Here is a 22794-nt window from a genome sequence, read left to right on the forward strand (position 1 = left end):
ATCGATAGGAAATTAAATTTCCTATAAAAAAGGTCTCTTGTGATTTTTTTGTCTTGGATATTTCAGCCAGAAATGGATTATCAACATAATAGGTGACTTAAAAAGCAACAAAATAAATATTATTATTTTCTTCGAAGGTATTTTTATATTTTCTGCAATTTCCGGGATATAAATCAATCTTACAAGCTAGACTTGGAATTTTAGGATTAGCAAAAAAAAAATTAAAATCGTCTACGTTATATGACATACTTAATGTCCGACTGTAAATGCCGACGAATTTAAAAATTTATTTTTAACAATTACGCACGTTTGTATTATACACTAAGATTTTCTTAGCCTTTTTTTCGTTATTTTTACGCGGTGATATTTTCCTAGTAGCTGATCTATGATTAGAAAATGCTCCGAATGACGTCTGAAAATTGCGCTTTAAGATTACAAAGGAAAAAAAAATTATTCACAATCGATTTAACAGTAGCTCGGTAACCTCTTGACCAATTAAATTTTTTTCTTTACTCAAGTCAAATCTATCATAGGATTCCGATGGGCAGAATGCTAAAAATTGGCATTTGTGACTGGATATTTAAGCCAGAAATGAAGATAATGATGACTTAAAAGCAACAAAATAAAATAATAACTAAGAATAATTGAAGATAAACTAAACTTACCGGTATGTAAGCGTGTATGTTGTTGTACATGACTAAGTTGTTTGAACCTTCGATCACAGTAACTACATTTGTAAGGTTTCTCACCAGTATGGACTCTTATATGTTGTACTAGCTGATGATTACTTGAGAATGATTTAAGACATTGTTGACACTGGTGTGGTTTAACTTCATTGCCGGTTATCATGCCGCCTGGTCCAACGCCGACTCCTAGCCCAGCAAGACCGCCGGGAACTCCGCCTGGTCTGCCAAGTCCGCCTGGACCGAGATCCCGAGCGTGCATTGCACTCTGCATTGCGCTCTTGTGCATGAAGATCTGCGAGAAGAACTGTTAGGGTTAGTTGGTATGCTGAACTTACTGGTTAACCAACGGGCACCGATTGAACCATCAATTTACGTTTTTATAGGCGTACAAGCCAAAAAAAAAATTTATTTTTTGGTTGAAAAAAATTTTTTTTTTAATTTGTTTCAAAAAAGCCATTTTTAAAAATTAATTGTTAATTATTATGACCTTAGAGGGTGCTTAAGACCTCAAAGAAAAGGACCTTGAGGTTTTTTTTAATTAATATTAATTACAAAAAAAGTTTTCTTTGTTAGGTAATTTCAAGGTCACCAAAAAATTTTTTTATAAGCTTAAAAGCCCATAAAAACATTTTTTTTGGGTAAAAAAAAGGCATTTTTAAAAATTAATTGTTAATAATTATGACTTTAGAGGGTGCTTAAGACCTCAAAGAAAAAGACCTTGAGATTTTTTTTAATAAATATTAATTACAGAAAAAGTTTTCTTTGTTAGGTAATTTCTAGGTCACCAAAAAAATAACTTGATGATCCAATAAACGGGTTTTTCGGGTAAATAACCGCTTGGCTCAAATGTTACAGCTAAAGTACGTGAAATAAAGGGTTGGATTATCGAGTAATGAATTAATTATACACAAAAAACCGGAAGTGGATGTTAAAAAAATATCTGACTAGGGCACAGGTGTTTTCGCCCACTCATTCCGCTTACAAAAGGGTTTAAAAAGTTTTGCTGGAGTGGAGTAGCGCGTCTACTCTTAAAAACCAGACGGAATTAAAAGAAATGCCGAGGAAAGAATTTTATTAAAATATGTTAAAACTGTAATTAAAATCGTCGAAACCTGAAAACTTTTGTATAAGAATCTTTAGCTTCTTTTTTTTTTCCTTTTTTAAAAAAAAGCGCATCAATTGTCACTAAGAGATTCCCACCCAAGTTTTACAAATTTTCTCAGCTTACCACCGTTTTTTAATAATAAAAAATCTTAATAAAGGGTTGATCGGCGACATTGGGCAATTTAAATCCGCGTGGGACCCAAGACAGATAAATCTGATTTCAAGGTTGATGAATTACAAAAAGAATATTTTCTTTAATTATTCCCCTTTTTTTTTATTCGACTAAAAAAGAAGGAAAGGATTTATCTCGCGTTCTGGCCATTAATCATCCCCGGCTATCTTTTGGTATTTTTACAGATTCTTTAAATGAACCCGTTATCAAGTAATATAAAATACATTACTTAGGCCCTTAGCATTTCTACTTTCACCCTTTTACTTTGGATCTCTCGCTAGGGATCGTTTGAGGCTCCTGTCTACTGTCGTAGAATGCAGAACTGGCTCGTCTAACAAAACAAAGCTGTCCTGTCTCACCTGCTTGCCATATGCCCGAAGGAAAGTTGAAAAGGAAACACCAACAACAATCATCTATACACATTACCTACTCTTACTCGCTCATATGCGGAGGTACAATGTACGATATACAACACATACGTGACATACTGCATCCACCTACGCGCTGGGTGGACGCCAAAGTTTAAGTACTTGGCATATGTTCTCTGGACAGTGCACGTAAAGGCACTTCTATTTACTGGCTCTGTGTCATTGCCCTAGTTCAATAAGCTATTGTTTTTTGGTGGAGGCTATCAATTTTTTGATCAGGGTTGAAGCAGTCCATCAGAATTCTATCAAGTCATCAGAAGGACATGCTAAACCATTTAACTGATCAATTTTAGGGATAAAATTCCGGATAGTTGCTTGTTGATCATCAAAAATTGATCCGATTCTATGAATTTTTGGTTTTTGATCAAGTTTTGATATTTATGTTGAAGGAATTCATAAGAATTCTATAAAATTATCATAAGGATGATCTAAACTATGTAACTGATCAATTATAGAGACAAAGTCCTAATTGGTGCTATATTATCACAAAAACTAGATCAGAAATGAAGAATTCATGACTTTTGATCAAATTTTGTGGATTTAGTTGAAGAAATCCATCAAAATCATCAAAAAAACAGGTTCATCCACGTTACTAATCAATTTTAGAGACTAAATTCTGGATAGTTGCTTATTGATCATCAAAACTTGATCAGATTCTATGAATTTTTGGTTTTTGATCAAATTTTAGTGACTAGGTTGAAGGAATCCATCAGAACTCTATCAAATCATCAGAAGGGCAAGCTAAAGTATGTTACTGATCAATTATAGAGATAATATCCTAGTTGTTTGCTTATTTATGATCAAAATTTGATCAGAATCCATGTATTTTTGGTCATTGATCAAGTTTTAGTGTTTAGGTTGAAAAAATCCATCAAAATTCTATCAAATTATCCGAAGGACATGCTTAATCATTTTACTGATCAATATTAGTGATGAAATGATGGTTGGTTGCTTATTGATCATCAAAACCTGATTAGATTCTATAAATTTTTGGTTTTTGACCAAGGTTTAGTGTTCAGGTTGAAGAAATCCTTTAAAATTCTATCAAATCATTATATGAATGAGGTAAAGTATGTTAATGACCAATAACAGAGGCAAAATCCTAGTTGGTTACTTAGTTATCATCAAAACTTGATCAGATTCTATGAATTCTTGGTTTTTGATCAAGTTTTAGTATCAAAGTTGAAGCAATCCATCAGAATTCTATCAAATCATCAGAAGAAGTATCTAAATTACGTTACTGATCAATTTCAGGGACAAAATTCTGGATAGTTGCTTATTAATCATCAAAACCCAATCAGAATCCATGAATTTTTGGTTTTTGATCAAGTTTTAGTGTTTAGGTTGAAAAAATCCATCAAAATTCTATCAAATCATCAAAAAGACCTGCTAAATCATAGCATTGATCAATTTTAGGGATAAAATTCTGGATAGCTGCTTATTAATCATCAAAACCTGATTAGAATCGATGAATTTTTCGTTTTTTATCAAGTGTCGTTGTTAAGATTGAAGGACTCCATCAAAAATCCAACAAATTATCAAAAGGACATGCTAAACCATGTAATTGATCAATTTTAGTGGCAAAATCCTAGTTGGTTGCTTATTGGCCATCAAAACCTTGACCAAAATTAATGAATTTTTGGTTTTTGATCAAATTTTAGTGTCTAACTTGAAGGAATCCACCAAAATCTTATAAAATCATCAAAAAGATATGCTAAACTATATTTCTGATCAATTATAGAGACAAAATTCTATTTGGCAAATATTATCACAAAAACTTGATCATAATGAAAGAATTCATGATTTTTGATCAAATTTTATGGATAAAGTTGAAGGTATCCACTAAAATCATGTTAAATCATCAAAAAAACAGGTTCAACCATGTTACTGATCAGTTTTAGGAATAAAACTCTGGATAATTGCTATTTAACCCTAAAAACCAAAAATTCATGATGCATCTCAATAGTTTGATGTTCCATTAACAATCTTTCAATCCCATCCATATATGCCCCTCAAAATCCTGCTTGCTGATCAACCTCACCCCCCCCCTTCAAGCCTCCCTATTGTGACCCTATCATCACTTCAGCGCAACTTTACCTGGTTTTGAATCCGCTGCTGATAAATCGGTGAGTAAGGAGACTCGTACGCGCCATTCCTAGGCGAGACATGGTGCTGGTACTCATGATGCTGCTCATGATTGTGATTCTGGGGATAGTTCTCAGAGTTTTGCGTGTTAGACACCACCGAAACGGGAGACAAAAGAACCCCGCTGCTCGGTGGCGTCCAACGTGGTTCGACGCTTTCATGACTGTCACCAGCAGCGTTACCACCTTCACCACCACCACCACCACCGTACATCTTGAGATAACCAAGTTACGCAACACTCACATTATTTCGTCACTTCACCAAATTGGGGACCAATTGCTTGCCAGTTTATCAATCAGGGATGCAAAATCAGTTCCAACACTCTTGATAGCCTGACTCTTGGAAAAATAAGCCTTTTTTACGTTAACATAACTGCGGAAAAAAAGCAACTGCCTATTATACCAGGCGCCATACGCTTTCCAACCGACAAGAATATGACTGAGGGGGGATATCAAGTTTTCTTGTGTCTAGTATTGTAGTATTGTAGACGTTGCGTTGAGGAGGGCGAGCGCAGAGGAAAAAAATATCGCTAGGATTGTAGGGGAGAAGTGATGAAGGGTGAGACGACATTCGTGTTTTATTTCATATTTATATATACCAAGCTGCTACGACCAGCTAGATAACGATTCATCCTAACAAAAAATTGTTATCGATTGAAACAACATTATTCTTAAGTGGGATTTTTCTACCAATCCCAGTGATGCTTTCAATCTGGCGAATCACAAAGCTTCTTTTTTTCTGCAATCCATTGCAAGTCATTTTTTTTTATAATTAAAAAAATTTTTTTTCCTGCTATTTTTTGCAATTTTAGTATTTTGCATAGAAAATCTTCAAAATTTGGCCGTAGAAAATTTTTTAAGAGAAATTTTGAAGGAAAAATTCGAATATTTAAAAAAAAGTTTTTTTCCGTTTTTCGTATTTAGCTCTAAAATTCCTATAAATTTCCGTTATACTTCTAATTTAATCAATCCTTTCGCTTCATTTTAGATACAATACATTAAAATTTACTTTTTTTCACTAAAAATTAGCCCGTAGAATTTTATTTTTTTGATTAAAATTATAGAGGGGAGGTGTGACGAAAAAAAAAATTTTTTTTTGCTGCTATCTTTTACAATTTTATACTTTTTCATAAAAAATCTTCAAAATTAGTCCATAAAAATTTTTCTAAGAGAAATTTTGAAGGAAAAATTAGAGAATTAAAAAAAAAGTTTTTTCTCGTTTTCTATATTTAGTTATAAAATCGCTATAAATTTCAGCAAAAATTTTAATTTAGCCTATCTCATCACTGCATTTTTTATGCAATTCATTGTCTTTTATTAAAAATAATTAAAATTGATCCGTTAAATTTTTTATAATTAAAATTTTGAACCAAAAGTGTGATAAATAAAAAAAAAATTTTTTTTTGCCATATTTTGCAATTTTCATGTTTTTCATAAAAAATATTCAAAATTTGTCTATAATTATTTTTCTAAGCCAAATTTTGAAGGAAAAAATCGATTATTAAAAAAAAATTTTTTTTTCGTTTTCTGTATTTAGTTTTAAAATTGCCATAAATTTCATCGATATTTTTAATTTAACCAATCTTACTGCTTTATTTTAGATATAATACATTAAAATTCACTTTTTTTAATTAAAAATTAGTCTGTAGAGATTTTTTTTCAATTAAAATTATAGAGGGGAGGTATAGCGAAAAAAAAAAAAATTTTTTTTTCGGCATTTTTTTGCAATTTTATTATTATTGATAAAAAATATTCAAAATTTGTCTATAATTATTTTTCTAAGCCAAATTTTGAAAGAAAAAATCGATTATTAAAAAAAAATTTTTTTTCCGTTTTCTATATTTAGTTTTAAAATTGCCTTAAATTTCATCGATTATTTCAATTTAACCAATCCTGTTGCTTCATTTTAGATTCAATACATTAAAATTCATTCTTTCTTATAAAAAATTAGTCCCTAGAATTTTTTTTTCAATTAAAATTTTAAAGGGGGAGGTGTAACGACAAAAAATTTTTTTCCCGCCTTTTTTCGCAATTTTATTTTTGTTGGCAAAAAAAGGGAAAATAAGTACCTAGAATATTTTTCTAATGACAATTTTAAAGGGGAAGTGTGATGATGTAAGAAAAATGTTTTTTCCGTATAATTGTAAAGTGGCTTTGCAAAAAACTAGGCGTAGTTATTTTTTATCTATTCTGAGCGATGGTTGCTGTTATCAGAACGCGTCACGATAAGCCGCGATCTAACAATCTCTCGGATGACTTTATTTGCCCCCGCTATAAATTGCAAAGCTGTCCAAACATAGTAAGGAAATGAATCCTTGGAAAAAAAGTTAAAAAGAGAAGGGAGTTTTTCTTTGTCTGGGAAAAAATAAATTCTGTGCCTGAAAATAATCATGTGTGGAGTTAAATAAAGAAAGAGAGAAAAATTGCGGGGATATAATAAAATAAGAAGAAAGATCTTACAGGCCTTGGCTGCAGTTGTCAGGCTGCGTTGCCAAGTCTCATTTGTTTATCGCTAAAACGTTCAGCGGGTGTATATGAGCTTCTTCTCCCTCCTTACAATTCTTATTCTTATTCTTATTCAACATATTTTTATTTTTACCCGTAGTTTATATCTGCAGACCAGTCAAAGCTGGAAATATTTTTCCGTAATTTCCGGGGTATAAATCTTTAGCTTTACTAGCTAGACAACAATTTCAGGATTAGATTTTTTTTTAATAGATAACTTTTTGACCCAACATTTTTAACTTTGATCTGAAATTCTGGCTAAAGGGTTGCAGATAAAAACATAGACTTAAAATTTTTTTGTAGCAAATAAAATTTCCTATAAAAAATGTTGAATGATTTTTAAATATTTTGAATATTTATTCCAAAATTTTGAGTTTTAATTCTCATAAAAAGCACGATTTTTTTATCAGGATTGATATCTTAAACTTTGACCTGAAATTCTGACTAAAGGGATAGAGATATGAACAAAATTGATGACCTTATCGATAGGAAATTAAATTTCCTATAAAAAAGGTCTCTTGTGATTTTTTTGTCTTGGATATTTCAGCCAGAAATGGATGATCAACATAATAGGTGACTTAAAAAGCAGCAAAATAAATATTATTATTTTCTTCGAAGGTATTTTTATATTTTCTGCAATTTCCGGGATATAAATCAATCTTACAAGCTAGACTTGGAATTTTAGGATTAGCAAAAAAAAAATTAAAATCGTCTACGTTATATGACATACTTAATGTCCGACTGTAAATGCCGACGAATTTAAAAATTTATTTTTAACAATTACGCACGTTTGTATTATACACTAAGATTTTCTTAGCCTTTTTTTCGTTATTTTTAGGCGGTGATATTTTCCTACTAGCTGATCTATGATTAGAAAATGCTCCGAATGACGTCTGAAAATTGCGCTTTAAGATTACAAAGGAAAAAAAAATTATTTGAAATCGATTTAACAGTAGCTCGGAAACCTCTTGACCAATTAAATTTTTTTCTTTACTCAAGTGAAATCTATAATAGATTCCGATGGGCAGAATGCTAAAAATCGGCATTCGTGACTGGAGGCCGTTACCATTATTACTTACATACAATATTCGAGACTAAGGTGGATATATATATTCGTATATATGAGGATAATAATAAGTAATAAGTAAATCCAATATCCATATTTATCCATGCACACGCACATACCCTTTTAAATAAAATCTTTTGTGCTTACAAAACCTTAAATTAGGGCTTCAATTCACCTCAATTGCTTTTTTTTTTATTTTTGATAGAAGAAAAAAAATTATATCCCGAATCTATTCCACGGAAATAAAAATTCTAAGTTAGAAAAAAAAAATTTTAATTTACACTTTTTAAAAATTGTAAATATACACTTTTAAAAATTGTTTTTTTTGTTTTTAAGAAATGTAAATTTTACATGGAAAACTTTTTAATTTTGAAGAAAAAAAATGTAAATTTAATGTTAGAAAATTTGTAAATTTATTTTGTAAATTTTAGATCTAAAAAAATGTAAATTTAATATTAAAAAATTTGTAAATTTATCATGTGGAAAAATTTGTAAATTTTAGATCTAAAAAAAAATGTAAATTTATCATTTAGGAAAACTGTTAAATTTACATCGTAAAAATGTAAACTTATTACTCGGAAAATTTTTTAATTGACACCGAAAAAAATGTAAATTCAATATGGAAAAATTTGTAAATTTTAGATCTATAAAAATGTAAATTTATCATGTAGGAAAAATGTAAAATTTATAAAGTAAAAATATAAACTTGCGATGTAAACATACTTTTGAATTTACACCAAAAAATGTAAATTCAACATGGAGAAATTTGTAAATTTTAGATTATAAAAAATGTAAATTTATTATGTGGAAAAACTGCTCAATTTACACAAGAAAATGTAAATTTATCAAGAGAAAATTTGTAAATTTTACATTGTAAAAGCTGTAAATTCATTGTGTAGAAAAAATTGTTGAATTTACACAAGAAAATGTAAATTTATCAAGAGAAAATTTGTAAATTTTACATTGTAAGAAATGTTAATTTAATGTTAAAAAAAATGATTGAATTTACACAGGAAAATGTAAACTTATCATAGGAAAATTTTTAAATTTTACATTGTAAAAAATGTAAATTTAGTATGTGGAAATAAAGGATTGAATTTACACAGGAAAATGTAAACTTATCATAAGAAAATTTATAAATTTTCCATTATGAAAAATTGTAAATTTATCATGTAAAAAAACTTTTAAATTTACATGTAAGAAATGTAAATTTTTAGTGTGGAAAAATCTTAAATTTACATTCAAAAAATGTAAATTTATCATTTGAAAATTTGTAAATTTTAAATTGTAAAAAATATAAATTTAGTATGTGGAAATAAAGAATTGAATTTACACAAGAAAATGTAAATTTATTATAAGAAAATTTGTAAATTTTCCATTATGAAAATAGTATATTTATCGTTTAAAAAAAATGTTAAATTTACATGTAAAAAATGTAAATTTTTAATTTGAAAAAACTTAAATTTACACAAAAAAATGTAAATTTATCTTCGGAAAATTTGTAAATTTTCATTAAAAAAATGCAAAGTTTACATTAAAAAAAAAAGCGGGAATTTCAAAAGTTTAATTAAAAAAATGTAAATTTAAGATAATTTTTCCACACAATCCTGAATCCGAACCTAAACCAGTTTATTCTTTGTATAGTCACATATGTTGCAAGTAATATGTTATGTTCATTTATCTTAATGTAATGTTAAATTTTTTGTTGAAAGTCATCTGCCTTTTTTTATTCATTTCTTGTGTGTGCAACACACGCAATCCCAGTTCCGCGTTCCTTTGGGAAGACAACGGGATTAAAGACTTTTGGATCTAATATATACATATAAACATGTATACATATTATATATGTCTGTATGTAAGAGATAGAGATGCGATTAACATTTGCGTGTCGCGTGAGAGCGTGTCCGTTCACGTGGTGTGTGTGTGTGTCTGTGTGTAATATATATTTTTACAAAATATACATACAAGTTTCTTAGATTCGCTGGCGTGACGTTATAGGTTGATTAGACAAAAAGTATTTCAATTAACATAAGATTAATATGCATGAGATTTTTAACGACTAAAAAAATATAGATAAAGAAATTTTCATCATTATCGAGGTTAGAGTTTAACTATATTTAGAAGAATGTGGGTGGTACTGATTACTGATAAAGATTATATTATATTAGTTGGGATAAGATTGAACAGTCTGAGGTAACTAGACTAGGGAGGTTATAAATTTAGGGAGGATTATTGACATGTGGGATCCAGTTCAAAGCTATATTTGAATCTCTTATTTCTCCGTATTTATTTTTTGGAAATTTTTCTTAGCATGTGTGGAAAATAATGTTTTTTTTTTTTTTTTTAATACCAACAACAGAAATTCTTTTAATAGACGATTTTTTGCACCCAAAAATCATATATATATTTATTTTTGCCAAATATATGCAAAAAAACTTCAAAATTTGGAAAAAACAGCAATTTTTGATATTTTTTTTTTTTAGTATTGATTTATACCTCCAAAATATATAGTATATATTTAATTTTTATGAAAAAAATACACAAGTGATATAAAAAACTGTATTTCCCACCAAATATACAGTTCGTTTTTTATCCGAAAAGCCTATAAAAACATATTTTATACTAATTTTTGCGCGGGAAACTTATAAATTTCATATATGAACAATTTTTATACTAAAAAATTATATTTAGAAATGTAAATGGTGGATATATATAAAATATATGCAAAAATCTTCGAAATTCAGAAAAAATGCAGTTTTCGTCAAAAAACTTTTTTTTGGTTTTTGGATTTATGAACAGTTATGGCCATCATATGTCACATATACATGATTTTTTATGTAAAAAATACACTAGTGATACCAAAAATTGTATTTTCCGCCATATATACAGTTTTTTTAACCGAAAAGCCTGTAAAAAGTCTATTTTATACAAACTTTTGCGCGGCAAACTTATAAGCTTCATATATGAACAATTTTTATACTAAGAAATTATATTTAGACATGTAAATGATGGATATATATTAGATTCGAGTGAAAATCTTCGAAATTTAGAAAAAAGTGCAGTTTCCGTCAAAAAACTTTTTTTTGGTTTTTGAATATATGAACAGATATGGCCATTATATGTGATATACACATTATTTTCATGTAAAAAAACACAGTGTTGACTTAAAAATTTGTTAATATATTTATTTTATAGGTTTTTTTGCGGAAAATGTATAAAAATATACTTTCCGACCTAAGACATACAATTTTTGTATTTTTATATTTTTTACAAGTGGAAAATACATTTTCCTATAAATATTATGAATATATGTATCATATATGTGAAAAATCTTCAAATTAAAAAAAATATAGAAGTTTGCGTAAAAAAAAAATTTTTTTTTTTTTTATATTTACGAACAGATATGGCCATCATATGTTACATACACACTATTTTCATATGAAAAAACCCATACTTGACTAAAAAATATACAAATATACTCATTTTATAGGTTTTTTTTTTTTTGCGAAAAACGTATAAATACATGCTTTCCGACCTAAAACATACAATTTTTTAATTTGTATATTTTTTACAAGTGGATATTATGTATATCTGTATATATAATGAATATATGTAACATATATGTAAAAAATCTTCAATTAAAAAAAAAATGGCAGTTTTTATGTGAAAAAAAAAAATTGTTTTTTTCCTATATTTGATCGGATATATATATGTATATCAGTATATTTGATGTGATTATAAATTATATATATGGTGCATATATATGACAAAAAATTGTTTTATCCAAAATACATGCTTTTAGTATTAAAAAAAATTTTTTTTCATATATTATATATTTTTATTATTATTATTTTGCAACAAAAAGACACTCAATAATTTTTTGCGGTGTTATCAGATCGCAGACCGCAATAAAATTTTTTTTCAATGCAGGCCGAGTGTGAATGTATTGAATAACATGAAAACATTATTCCAAGCGACTGAGGTATATTTATATATATTTATATATACAAGTTTGCGAAGAACGAGACTGATAATAAAAAATGAATGAATTGGTGGTTGATTGAACTATTAGCGAAATGAAAATTGTCGGCTAATCTTAGCAGAAACCAAAGCAAATGATTAATGATTGAATAGTTAATCGTTAATCGTCTATCATCGGAGTCATTGCCTTCACTCGGGGATCGGGTGATGGCTGAAGGTTTATTAATCAATAACTATAAGTTAAATATTAATTTGAATCATTTTCGCTCGATGACGGGATTTAAATAGACAGTTATACATAGTTCAATCTCGTTATATATAGATCGATTCACTGCTACTGTTACTGTCGCAATTATATAAATATAAGTGGTATAATTAGATATAGAACGTTCCTCGTCCCGGACTCTTTTTATTAATGTCTTTTTATTTATTCAAACCGATTTCAAGATCAACACTGATGAATTTATTTATTGTTATTAATCACTATTATTCATTTTAATTGTCGAGATTTTAGATTCAATCACTTAGGAAATTTTTTTAGTTTGTTTTCAATTACTTAAAATTATTCTTAATTTTAATTATAATAAAAAAAAATTTTTAAACACAATTTTGTCCCTAGTTTTAAAAAAAAAATTTTTTTTTAATGGATTTTAAAATATTTATAGTTAATTTATAAAAAATTTGTTGAAATAAAATTTGTCAAATTTATGAAGCCTTTTCAAGGCTTCATATCATTTTCACCGATAGTCTTGTGTCAATATCTTGTGAACTATTGACATTTTTTAAGATATAAGCTCATCTTGATGTTACACTCATCAAGACCTTTCATTTGAGTACCCACATCAATTTTTCATATATTTTATATATTTATATATATTATATATATGTATATATCAAAAATATATCAAAAATGCATGTGGGTACTCAAATGAAAGGTCTTGATGAGTGTAACATCAGGATGAGTTTATATTTTTAAAAATGTCAATAATTAAGAAACGACCCTGTATCTTGAGAACTAATGACATTTTTAAAGATATAAGCTCATCCCGATGTTACACTCATCAAGACCTTTCATTTGAGTACCCACATCAATTTTTCATATATTTTATATATATTATACATATATTATTCATATATATAATATATGTATAATATATATAAAATATATGAAAAATGCATGTGGGTACTCAAATGAAAGCTCTTGATGAGTGTAACATCAGGATGAGTTTATATCTTTAAAAATGTCAATAATTAAGAAATGACCTTGTATTTCGTGAGCTATTGACATTTTTAAAGATATAAGCTCATCCCGATGTTACACTCATCAAGACCTTTCATTTGAGTACCCACATCAATTTTTCATATATTTTATATATTTATATATATTATATATATGTATATATGAAAAATATATAAAAAATGCATGTGGGTACTCAAATGAAAGCTCTTGATGAGTGTAACATCAGGATGAGTTTATATCTTTAAAAATGTCAATAATTAAGAAATGACCTTGTTTTTCGTGAGCTATTGACATTTTTAAAGATATAAGCTCATCTTAATATTACACTCATCAAGACCTTTCATTTGAGTACCAACATCAATTTTTCATATATTTTATATATATATATATATATATATATGTATGTATGAAAAATATATAAAAAATGCATGTGGGTACTCAAATGAAAGCTCTTGACGAGTGTAACATCAGGATGAGCTTATATCTTTAAAAACGTCAATATTCAAGAAAGTAGTGTAATTTAACAAAAGTCAATTAACAAACATTATTCAAATACCAAAAAAAAATTTTTTTATCAATTATCAAAATTGAAATATCAATAATTATTTAATATAAAAATTTTTGTCAAAATTTGTCCCTAATTTTCAAAAAAAAAATTTTTTTTCTTCAAAACTTTCTAATGGAATTTTTTCCCATGAATCTTAGTATAGGGTCAGCAGTATCGCTGATGTGCGAGGTCGTCACCGGGAGAGTAAATCGCAAATAACTTTCGGGCGAGGGTTAGCGGGTGGAAGAGTGAAAAAAATAAGAGAAAGAATATAAATAAAGAAAAAAAAAAAAGAGGTTTGTTGCCTCGCTTAGTAAGTAACCTTGTGGTCGCGTCACAGTTTTTTTTTATTTATTTTCTCATTTTTTATCGTCACATGTAATGTATAATATCAGGGAATATACAGACTGGGAGTTAACAACCGGGACAATGTTCTCTGGCTGCGATATACAAATAAAGCAATGATAAAAAATTCTTTTTTTCTCCCAACAATCTTGTCTGTGGTCAGTTTTATTCATCTCGTATGTTAACTCATCCTTTATTTTTTTCTCAAGTTCTTCCTCAATTTTTTTCCTCTATTTTTTATTTAAAATAAATATTAAAGCCTAACCTTGTAACAATTAAAGTTTTAATTGGAAAAAAAAAGTAAATAAATTTCCGCTTGATATAAAAAAAGATCAATGACCGAGGCCACGGCTGATTGAAAAAATAAACGTATCCTACATGCTCGGGGAAAGGAGAAGGGGGGCTAAAGTGATACGATGAAAAAAATAATAAATAAGAGAGGGGAAAATAAAAAAAGAAGGCCACTGCTGGCCTGATAATCTTTAATTTATTTTAATGACGCCGAGGCGTGACTCGCCGTGGTACAAACCGCGACTAAGAGCTTCGGGGGAATGCCGCGTGTTGTCGGAGGTCAGGTTCACCAGCCAAGCATTGCTCCATGCAGGAGATCCATGCGGGTTTTAAATATTTCGCGTTTTAAATCTCGGGTCAGTTTTTTTTTAACAGTCAATTCTTTATTTTTAAGAATAAAGAGATCTTCAGTATTTTAGCCAGAATTTTTAATAGACAGTTTTTGGTACCTCCTTGACGATAATTGGGACATCTTTTTAAAATCAATTTTTTTTTGTTAAAATAATTTTTTTTTGACATTTCTTAACTTTTTCTTGAAATTCTTTAATAATTTTTGTGTAAAAAAAATTTTATTGCCATTTTTTTTTAAAATTTAAAATAAAAGGTTATATGGATTTTTTTGATAGGAAATCAAATTTCCTACAAAAAAGGTCTTGTTATTTTTTTATATCTTCAATATTTTAGCCAGAATTTTAAATAGACAGTTTTTGGTACCTCCTTGACGATAATTGGGACATCAATTATTTTTTGTTAAAATGACTTTTTTTTTTTACATTTCTTAAAATTCTTTAATAATTTTTGTGAAAAAAAAATTTTATTGCTATTTTTTTGTAAAATTTAAAATAAAAGGTTAAAAGGATTTTTTTGATAGGAAATTAAATTTCCTACAAAAAAGGTCTGGTTATTTTTTTATATCTTCAATATTTTAGCCAGAATTTTAAATAGACAGTTTTTGGTACCTCTTTGACGATAATTGGGACATCTTTTTAAAATCAATTTTTTTTTGTTAAAATAATTTTTTTTTTCGACAGTTCTTAATTTTTTTTTAGAATTCTTTAATAATTTTTGTGAAAAAAAAATTTTATTGCCATTTTTTTGTAAGATTTAAATTATTCTAAAGAATAGTTTTAAACTACACAGAAAAAAAATGTTCACTTGAATCAAGAAAATATTTTTCTTTCTAATTATTTTCTTGAGGGAAAAAATTTTTTTTTTACTTCAATATTTTAGCCAGAATTTTTAAATGGACAGTTTTTGGTACCTTCTTGACGATAATTGGGACATCTTTTTAAAGTCAATTTTTTTTTGTTAAAATAATTTTTTTTTTGACATTTCTTAACTTTTTCCTAAAATTTTTTAATAATTTTTGTGAAAAAAAAATTTTATTGCCTTTTTTGTGTAAAATTTAAATTATTCTAAAGAATAATTTAATTTAATTAAATAATTTAAGTCTCGAAAATCTTGTTGTTTTGAGAAAATTTAGCCTCGAAGCTCCAAAAAATTAAGTTCTTGATAGAAGTTAATTTTCTTGTCTTGAGAAAATTTCTCTTTTGCTCCAAAAAATTAAATATAAAGATAGAAGTTAATTTTAATTAATATTTTTAATAATTAAGATGTCAATTGGGAAGATCAAATAATATTTAATCATTTTTTTCCATTCAATATGTATAATTGCACGGTAAAATAATATAAAAAGGGTATCAAATATTCTCGAGAAAAATTTTCTCAAGGTGATAAAATTTTTTTCTCAGCTAAAGTAGGTGGCGCTGCTTCCCTAAAGTATATAAAAATCTTTATCAAATATAAAAATTTATTGTATCGAGTATTTATGATAGAATTAAGAAAAAATTACCACCAAGAATAGAATTTCTGGAAAAATTTTAACTTCGGCTAACAACTTCGGTCTTCCTTAAGGCACCCGACAAATTTTCTTCAGCCAACAATTTTGTTCTCAATAAATTTATCTTTCTGTGTACGTTTTACTATTCTTAAAAATAATTCGTTGAAAAAAGTAACACACACGCTTTCACGGTAATTCGATAGAAAAATAAAGAATTTACTTAAAAAAGTTTTAGAATAAAAAACAAACTAAGTAGAAAAGAATTTTTAATAAACTTTAAATAAAAGATTAATAAAAAAATTTCTATTGTAAAACATTTGCGAGTTTGATGACAATTTTCGGAAATATTTTATTATTTTGGTTAGAGGCTATTAAAATATCTTTAAAATCACCCCACGGATTTTTTTACAATAAAATAAAATTTTTTGTTACTGTTATTTTAAACCCATTGAAAATTATTTTATACTTTTTAGTTTGCTTTTTTTTTTTTTATTAAACACCTTGATAAGTATATAAATTAATCTTAATATAAACTTTTATTGTAATTATTTTAAAATTAAATAATAAATAACGGGTTGGAGATAAAAAAAATTGCCTGGAATTTTTTTTGTAGCAAATAAAATTTCCCATAAAAATATTTTTAATTATTTAGTCCAAAATTTTGAGTTTTAATTTTCATAAAAAAATTTTTTTTTTTCAGGATTAATATTTTAATCTTTGACCTCAAATTCTGACTAAAGGGATATATATATATATATATATATATATATATATATATAGAGATATAAAAAAATTGAAGGACCTTTTCGATAGAGAATAAAATTTCCTATAAAAAAAGTCTATTGTAATTTTTTTAAGACAAAATATTTAAGCCAAAATTTAAATTGTAATTTTTAAAAGAAAAAATTGGTCACATAATACATTAGAGAAAAAAAAAAAAAAATAATAAAAGTGGATGCTGGATGGAGTATGTTGATTGCATACATGTATGTGTTGCTGTGTTGCTGTGTTGCCAGCTCCTTCCACCTTCCACCCGCTTTCTCTGTTCTTCTCGGTCTTATTTTTCTCCATACCGACATCTTCCTACACTCCACACTGTCCATTTTTTATCATCATCATTATTATTATTCCCATAGTTTATTTTATTTTTTAGCTCTGTACTGGGTTTGCCTTGGATTGGCCCCCACCCCCTCTCCCACCGCCACCCCCTCCTCCTACTATCTCAGTTTTTAAGAGGCAAGTCTCGCTTTATCATCCGGGACGTTTAGTAACTCTTTCTTGCTCTCGCATCTTACTCCTTTCTCGATAGAGCCACCCTGCCGCTTACTGCCTACACTCTTGACATCTCTCAAACCTAAGCCACCGAGTACAGAGTGTACAGAGTGTACAGAGCACTTGCAAGGGGACGGGGATTTAGAGTCATTGAACTCGGAAAAAAATAAGATGGCGAACAAAAAAATTTATATGTAAGAGAAGGCCATTTTAACTTTATTATAAAATGTTGCGAGGATTTTTTTTTCATATTTAAATTTTTTTTTTATTTACTAAAAAATATCAATTTTTTGTCAAAAAAAATTGTTTGTAATTTTTTAATGAAAAAAAAAATTTATGACTTTTTTTTTGAAAAAATCATTAATTTTTATGATTTTTTAATTTTAAATATTAAGGATTTTTATTAAAGAAAAAATTAATGATTTTTTATTTAAAAAATCATTAATTTTAATGACTAAAATTTTTTATTTTAATGATTTTTATTTTAAAAAAATTAATGATTTTTTATTTAAAAAATTATGTATTTTAATGATTTTTGAATTTAATGATTTTAAAAATTTAAATTTTAATAAATTAGATTCAAATAAAATTAATCATTTTTTATTGAAAAAATCATCAATTTTAATGATTTTAAAATTTTAATGATTTTTTAATTTTAATAATTTTTATTAAAAAAAAAATTAATTTTTTATTGAAAAAATCATTAATTTTAATGATTTTTAAGTTTTCAATTTTAATGATTTTTATTAGAATAAAATTAATCATTTTTTATTGAAAAAATCATCAAATTTAATGATTATAAAATTTTAATGATTAAATCATTAATTTTAATAATTTTTAAATTTTTAATTTTAATGATTTTTATTAAAAAAAAAATCATAATTTTTTATTGAAAAAATCATTAATTTTAATGATTTTTAAATTTTAATGATTAAATCATTAATTTTTACGATTTTTAAATTTTTATGATTTTTAAATTTTGATGATTTTTATTAAAAAAAAAATTAATGATTTTTTATTGAGAAAATCATTAATTTTAATGATTTTTATTAAAAAAAAATCAACAACTTTTTTACTAAAAAAATCATTAATTTTAATAATTTTTAAATCTTAAATTTTAATGATTTTTTTTTAATAAAAAAAAAATTAATGACTCCTTAATAAAGAAAATAATGATTATTTTTAATAAAAAAAAAAAATCAATGATTTTTTTATAGAAAAAAATCATTAATTTAAATGATTTTAAAATTTTAAATTCTGATTATTTTTATAACAAAAAAATAATGATTTTTTTTAATAAAAAAAAAAATTGATCACTTCTTAACAAATAAAATAATTATTTTTTTATTAAAAAAATCATTAATTTTAATGATTTTTAAATCTTAAATTTTAATGATTTTTTTTAATAAAAAAAAAAATCATTAATTTAAATGATTTTAAAATTTTAAATTCTGATTATTTTTATAACAAAAAAATAATGATTTTTTTTAATAAAAAAAAAATTGATGACTTCTTAATAAATAAAATAATGAATTTTTTTAATAAAAAAATACAATTAATAACTCCTTAAAAAAAAAATCAAAGATTTTTCCACTAAAAATAAACTAAATAATTCTTTTTATTAAAAAAAAAAAAAATTCATAATTTTTCGTAAAAAAATAGTATTTTTTACTAAAAGTTGAATGAGCCGGCAAAGCACGAGGCCGTGCGTGCTGTTATAGTGACTCGCCGCGATTGTTGGAGTAGGTCGTGGTCTGCGCCGTCGCGCTTCTTATTTATCTGTCAATTAACTCTGAATCAATACCCAAAAACCTCAAAATAAATCTGAAAAAAATTTCCAAAATTCAAAAATTTCCTCTTGACTCTCAAAAGTTAATTTTTTTAAAATAAAAAATAATTTCTCGGCCTATCCGCGCTTCGGAGCATGTCGTCCTTGCTCCAGAATGTTAAACCGGTCGAAATCGGAGCCTACGGAAAACAATAAGTATATTTATAAAAAAAATTCTTACCAAGAAAAAAATATCCTAGAGGCTCACTAAAGTATGGCACAAGTTAAAAATCATGTTCACAAATTTTGTAATTATTAATAAAAATAAAAAACCGCGCCATAGAACTTAAACTGTCACTAAATTTTAAGCACATAAATTTTTCACTTGGGAAAAAATTATTTATTATTTTTTAAATTAAAATTAACAATTTAAAATAATTATTAATTATTAAGCACCAAAATAAAAAATTGTAAAGCTCGGGGGAATAATTACAGCGGCGGATTAAAAGTAAATAAGTAATATTTAAAAAGTGTAAAAATATATATATAAATAAGCGTAAAGTTGCGTGCGCACCTTCCCTGCTAAAGAGTCTTTGCTTTATAAAATAGTTGGGGCGCAATACGCCTCAATGTGAGAGACGCCAGGAGAAACAACGCTCAACAACTGCCCGATTGGTCGGAAGGACAAGGAGAGGGAGAACTGGCGCGAATGTTGAAGGAGGCGCTGTCTGTTGAGAGCTTACGGCAACTATTTGTAACAATTTACTGAAAATTTATCAAAAATTGTGATTGAATTACAAATTTTCCGCGAATTTGGGACAATTTTTAGGGAAAATTTGAAAGATTAGGGTCTGAAGAGGGAATTCAAGGGGAAAATTGGGAGAAAGCGCGCTGAAGAAGGGGAAAGAGAGTGGGAGAAGGACCGCGAGGGTCTGGGTCACGTCTGGGCCCTCTCCCTAAGAGTGGGAGAGCCAAGGGTAGGGAGAGCTAGGTGGGGACGATATTAGATTATTTTTTTAGCGGGTTAGACTTCCTGCGGCCCCAGGTGGTCAGGCTATTCACCCACGCACATATGTGATTTTGAGGAAATGAGGAAAATAATTTATAGAGGACTGATAATGCAAGACAAGGAACAAAAGGAAGACTTCTTTGAAAAGAACAAGGGCTTAACGGAAACCGGGGAGAGGTTTTGGCGACCTAGTTTCGCGGGGAGATCGTGGGACTGACCTACGGCTACGTTTTTTGAGGGTTTTTGAAATAGGAGATTTGTTTTGAGGTTTTGGTTGTTTGATTTTTAGAAGATTTTCGGAGGTATTAAATTGATTATAATAAATAATATATTTCGTAAAATATATCATTTTTGTCATTATTGTTGTTATTATTGTTTTTGTTGGTATTATTGTTGTTCATATTTTTTTGACATAAAAATAATTTTCAAGAAATTAAAAATTATCACTGATGTTGTTGCTTTTGTTTTTGTGTTTGTAGTTAATGTTATTGTTGATGTTGTAGTTTTTTTCATTTTTATTGTTACTGTTGTTATTGTTGTTGTTGTTTCTTTTGTTTTTGTTTTTGTCATTATTGTTGTTGTTATTGTTTTTGTTGGTATTATTGTTGTTCATATTTTGTTAACATAAAAATAATTTTCAAAAAATTAAAAATTATCACTGATGTTGTTGCTATTGTTGTTGATGTTTTTGTTGTTGTTGCTTTTGTTTTTGTTTTTGTCGTTGTTGTTGTTGTATTTGTAGTTAATGTTGTTGTTGTTGCTTTTGTTTTTGTTTTTGTCGTTATTGTTCTTGTTATCATTGTGATTGGTTTTGTTTTTGTTGTTATTGTTTTTGTTTTTGTTCTTAATATTATTGTTATTGTGGTTTTTATGTTTTTTTTGTCGTTGTTATTGTGGTTTTTATGTTTTTGTTGTCATTGTTATTGTTATTGTTTTTGTTTTTGTTGTTGCTTTTGTTTTTGTTATTTTAAATTTAGTCGTTATTGTTATTTTTGCGTTTGTTCTTGTTCTTGTTCATTGTTATTGCTTTTGTCCTTGTTGTTATTGTTTTCAATGTTGTTTTTGTTTTTGCTGCTAATATTATTGTTGTTGTAAGTTTTTCTGTTTTTATTTTCGTTGTTACTGTTGTTATTGTTGTTGATTTTCTTTTTGTTGTTAATATTGTTGTTTTTGTTTGTATTCTTTTATTATTGATATTTTTTCTGTTTTTATTACCGTTGTTGTTGTTGTTGTTGTTAATGTTATTGCTATTGTTAATTTCCTTTTTGGTGTTATTGTTTTTGTTGTTAATATTATTGTTGTTGTAGTTTTTCCTATTTTTTTTCCGTTGTTACTGTTGTTATTGTTGTTTTTGTTTTTATTGTTACTATTATTGTTCTTGTAGTTTTTCCTATTTTTGTTTTTGTTGTTACTATTGTTATTGTTGTTATTTTTTTTTGTTTTTTTGTTGTTATTTTTTCTGCTTTTGTTATTATTGTTGTTTTGTTGTTGTTGTTTTTGTTCTTGTTGTTATTATTCTTTCTGTTTTTGTTATTGTTGTTGTTGTTTTTGTTTTTGTTCTTGTTCTTGTTGTTCCTTTGTTGTTGTTATTTTTTCTGTTTTTGTTGTTGTTGTTGTTTTTGTTTTTGTTCTTGTTGTTCCTTTGTTATTGTTATTTTTTCTCTTTCTGTTATTGTTGTTGTTTTTTGTTGTTGTTGTTGTTTTTGTTTTTGTTCTTGTTGTTCCTTTGTTGTTGTTATTTTTTCTGCTTTTGTGATTATTGTTGCTTTGTTGTTGTTTTTTTTGTTATTATTGTTGTTTTGTTGTTGTTTTTGTTTTTTTTCTTGTTGTTGTTTTTTACCGCAATAATTTCCAAGAAATTTAAAAATTTGCAACGAATTAAAAATTATTAAAAATTTTAATCTTAATCAACCCTTGTAGTAATTTTCTCAACATTGTATCTTATTAAATTAAATTAAATTAAAAAAAAAAAAAAAAAACGGTAAGCAAATAAATAGGGTGTTTAATAAAACATATATTTAAAATTGATTGTAAATATTATCACGTTAGTATTCATGTTTAATAATCTAAAAATAGTATTAGCAGCTAGCATCGTATTTTTGCAGCGAGTAAATAACTCGAATCGCGTGAGTTACGTGTGTCCAACACTCGACTTACTAGTATTAAAACTTACAGAAATCCTTCTCTCATATATATACATATATATATATAAAAAGAATAAAGTGTCTTGTAGTAGGAACAGCATCAGTATAAGCGATCAGCTTGAACTCCCCCTCTTATAGAACCAAAGGAGCCTTAGTATAAGATCGTTGCCCTTCTAAATATAAGTTTGCAAAATCAAACAGCTAGAGTTTTATGCTGCATATACCAGCAACGCTCCAACAGTAGTACAAGCT

The 22794-nt window shown here is 27.0% G+C and overlaps 1 protein-coding gene across 11 annotated transcripts in view; it reads right to left on the reverse strand.

The window, feature by feature from the left end:
* The window catches only part of LOC123268559 (zinc finger protein 853-like), an 89761-nt gene that overhangs the window by 52987 nt on the left and 13980 nt on the right, over positions 1–22794 (reverse strand). For 9 of the 11 annotated variants that reach the window (XM_044733730.1, XM_044733724.1, XM_044733729.1 and 6 more), the window contains exon 3: positions 666–990. In XM_044733730.1, the coding sequence (XP_044589665.1) occupies positions 666–990 (325 nt within the window). The remainder of the gene's footprint in view (positions 1–665; positions 991–22794) is intronic. The other 2 variants (XM_044733728.1, XM_044733726.1) reach the window with 1 other exon arrangement.

This window comes from Cotesia glomerata, linkage group LG7 (genome assembly GCF_020080835.1).
Source record: "Cotesia glomerata isolate CgM1 linkage group LG7, MPM_Cglom_v2.3, whole genome shotgun sequence".
NCBI lineage: Eukaryota > Metazoa > Arthropoda > Insecta > Hymenoptera > Braconidae > Cotesia > Cotesia glomerata.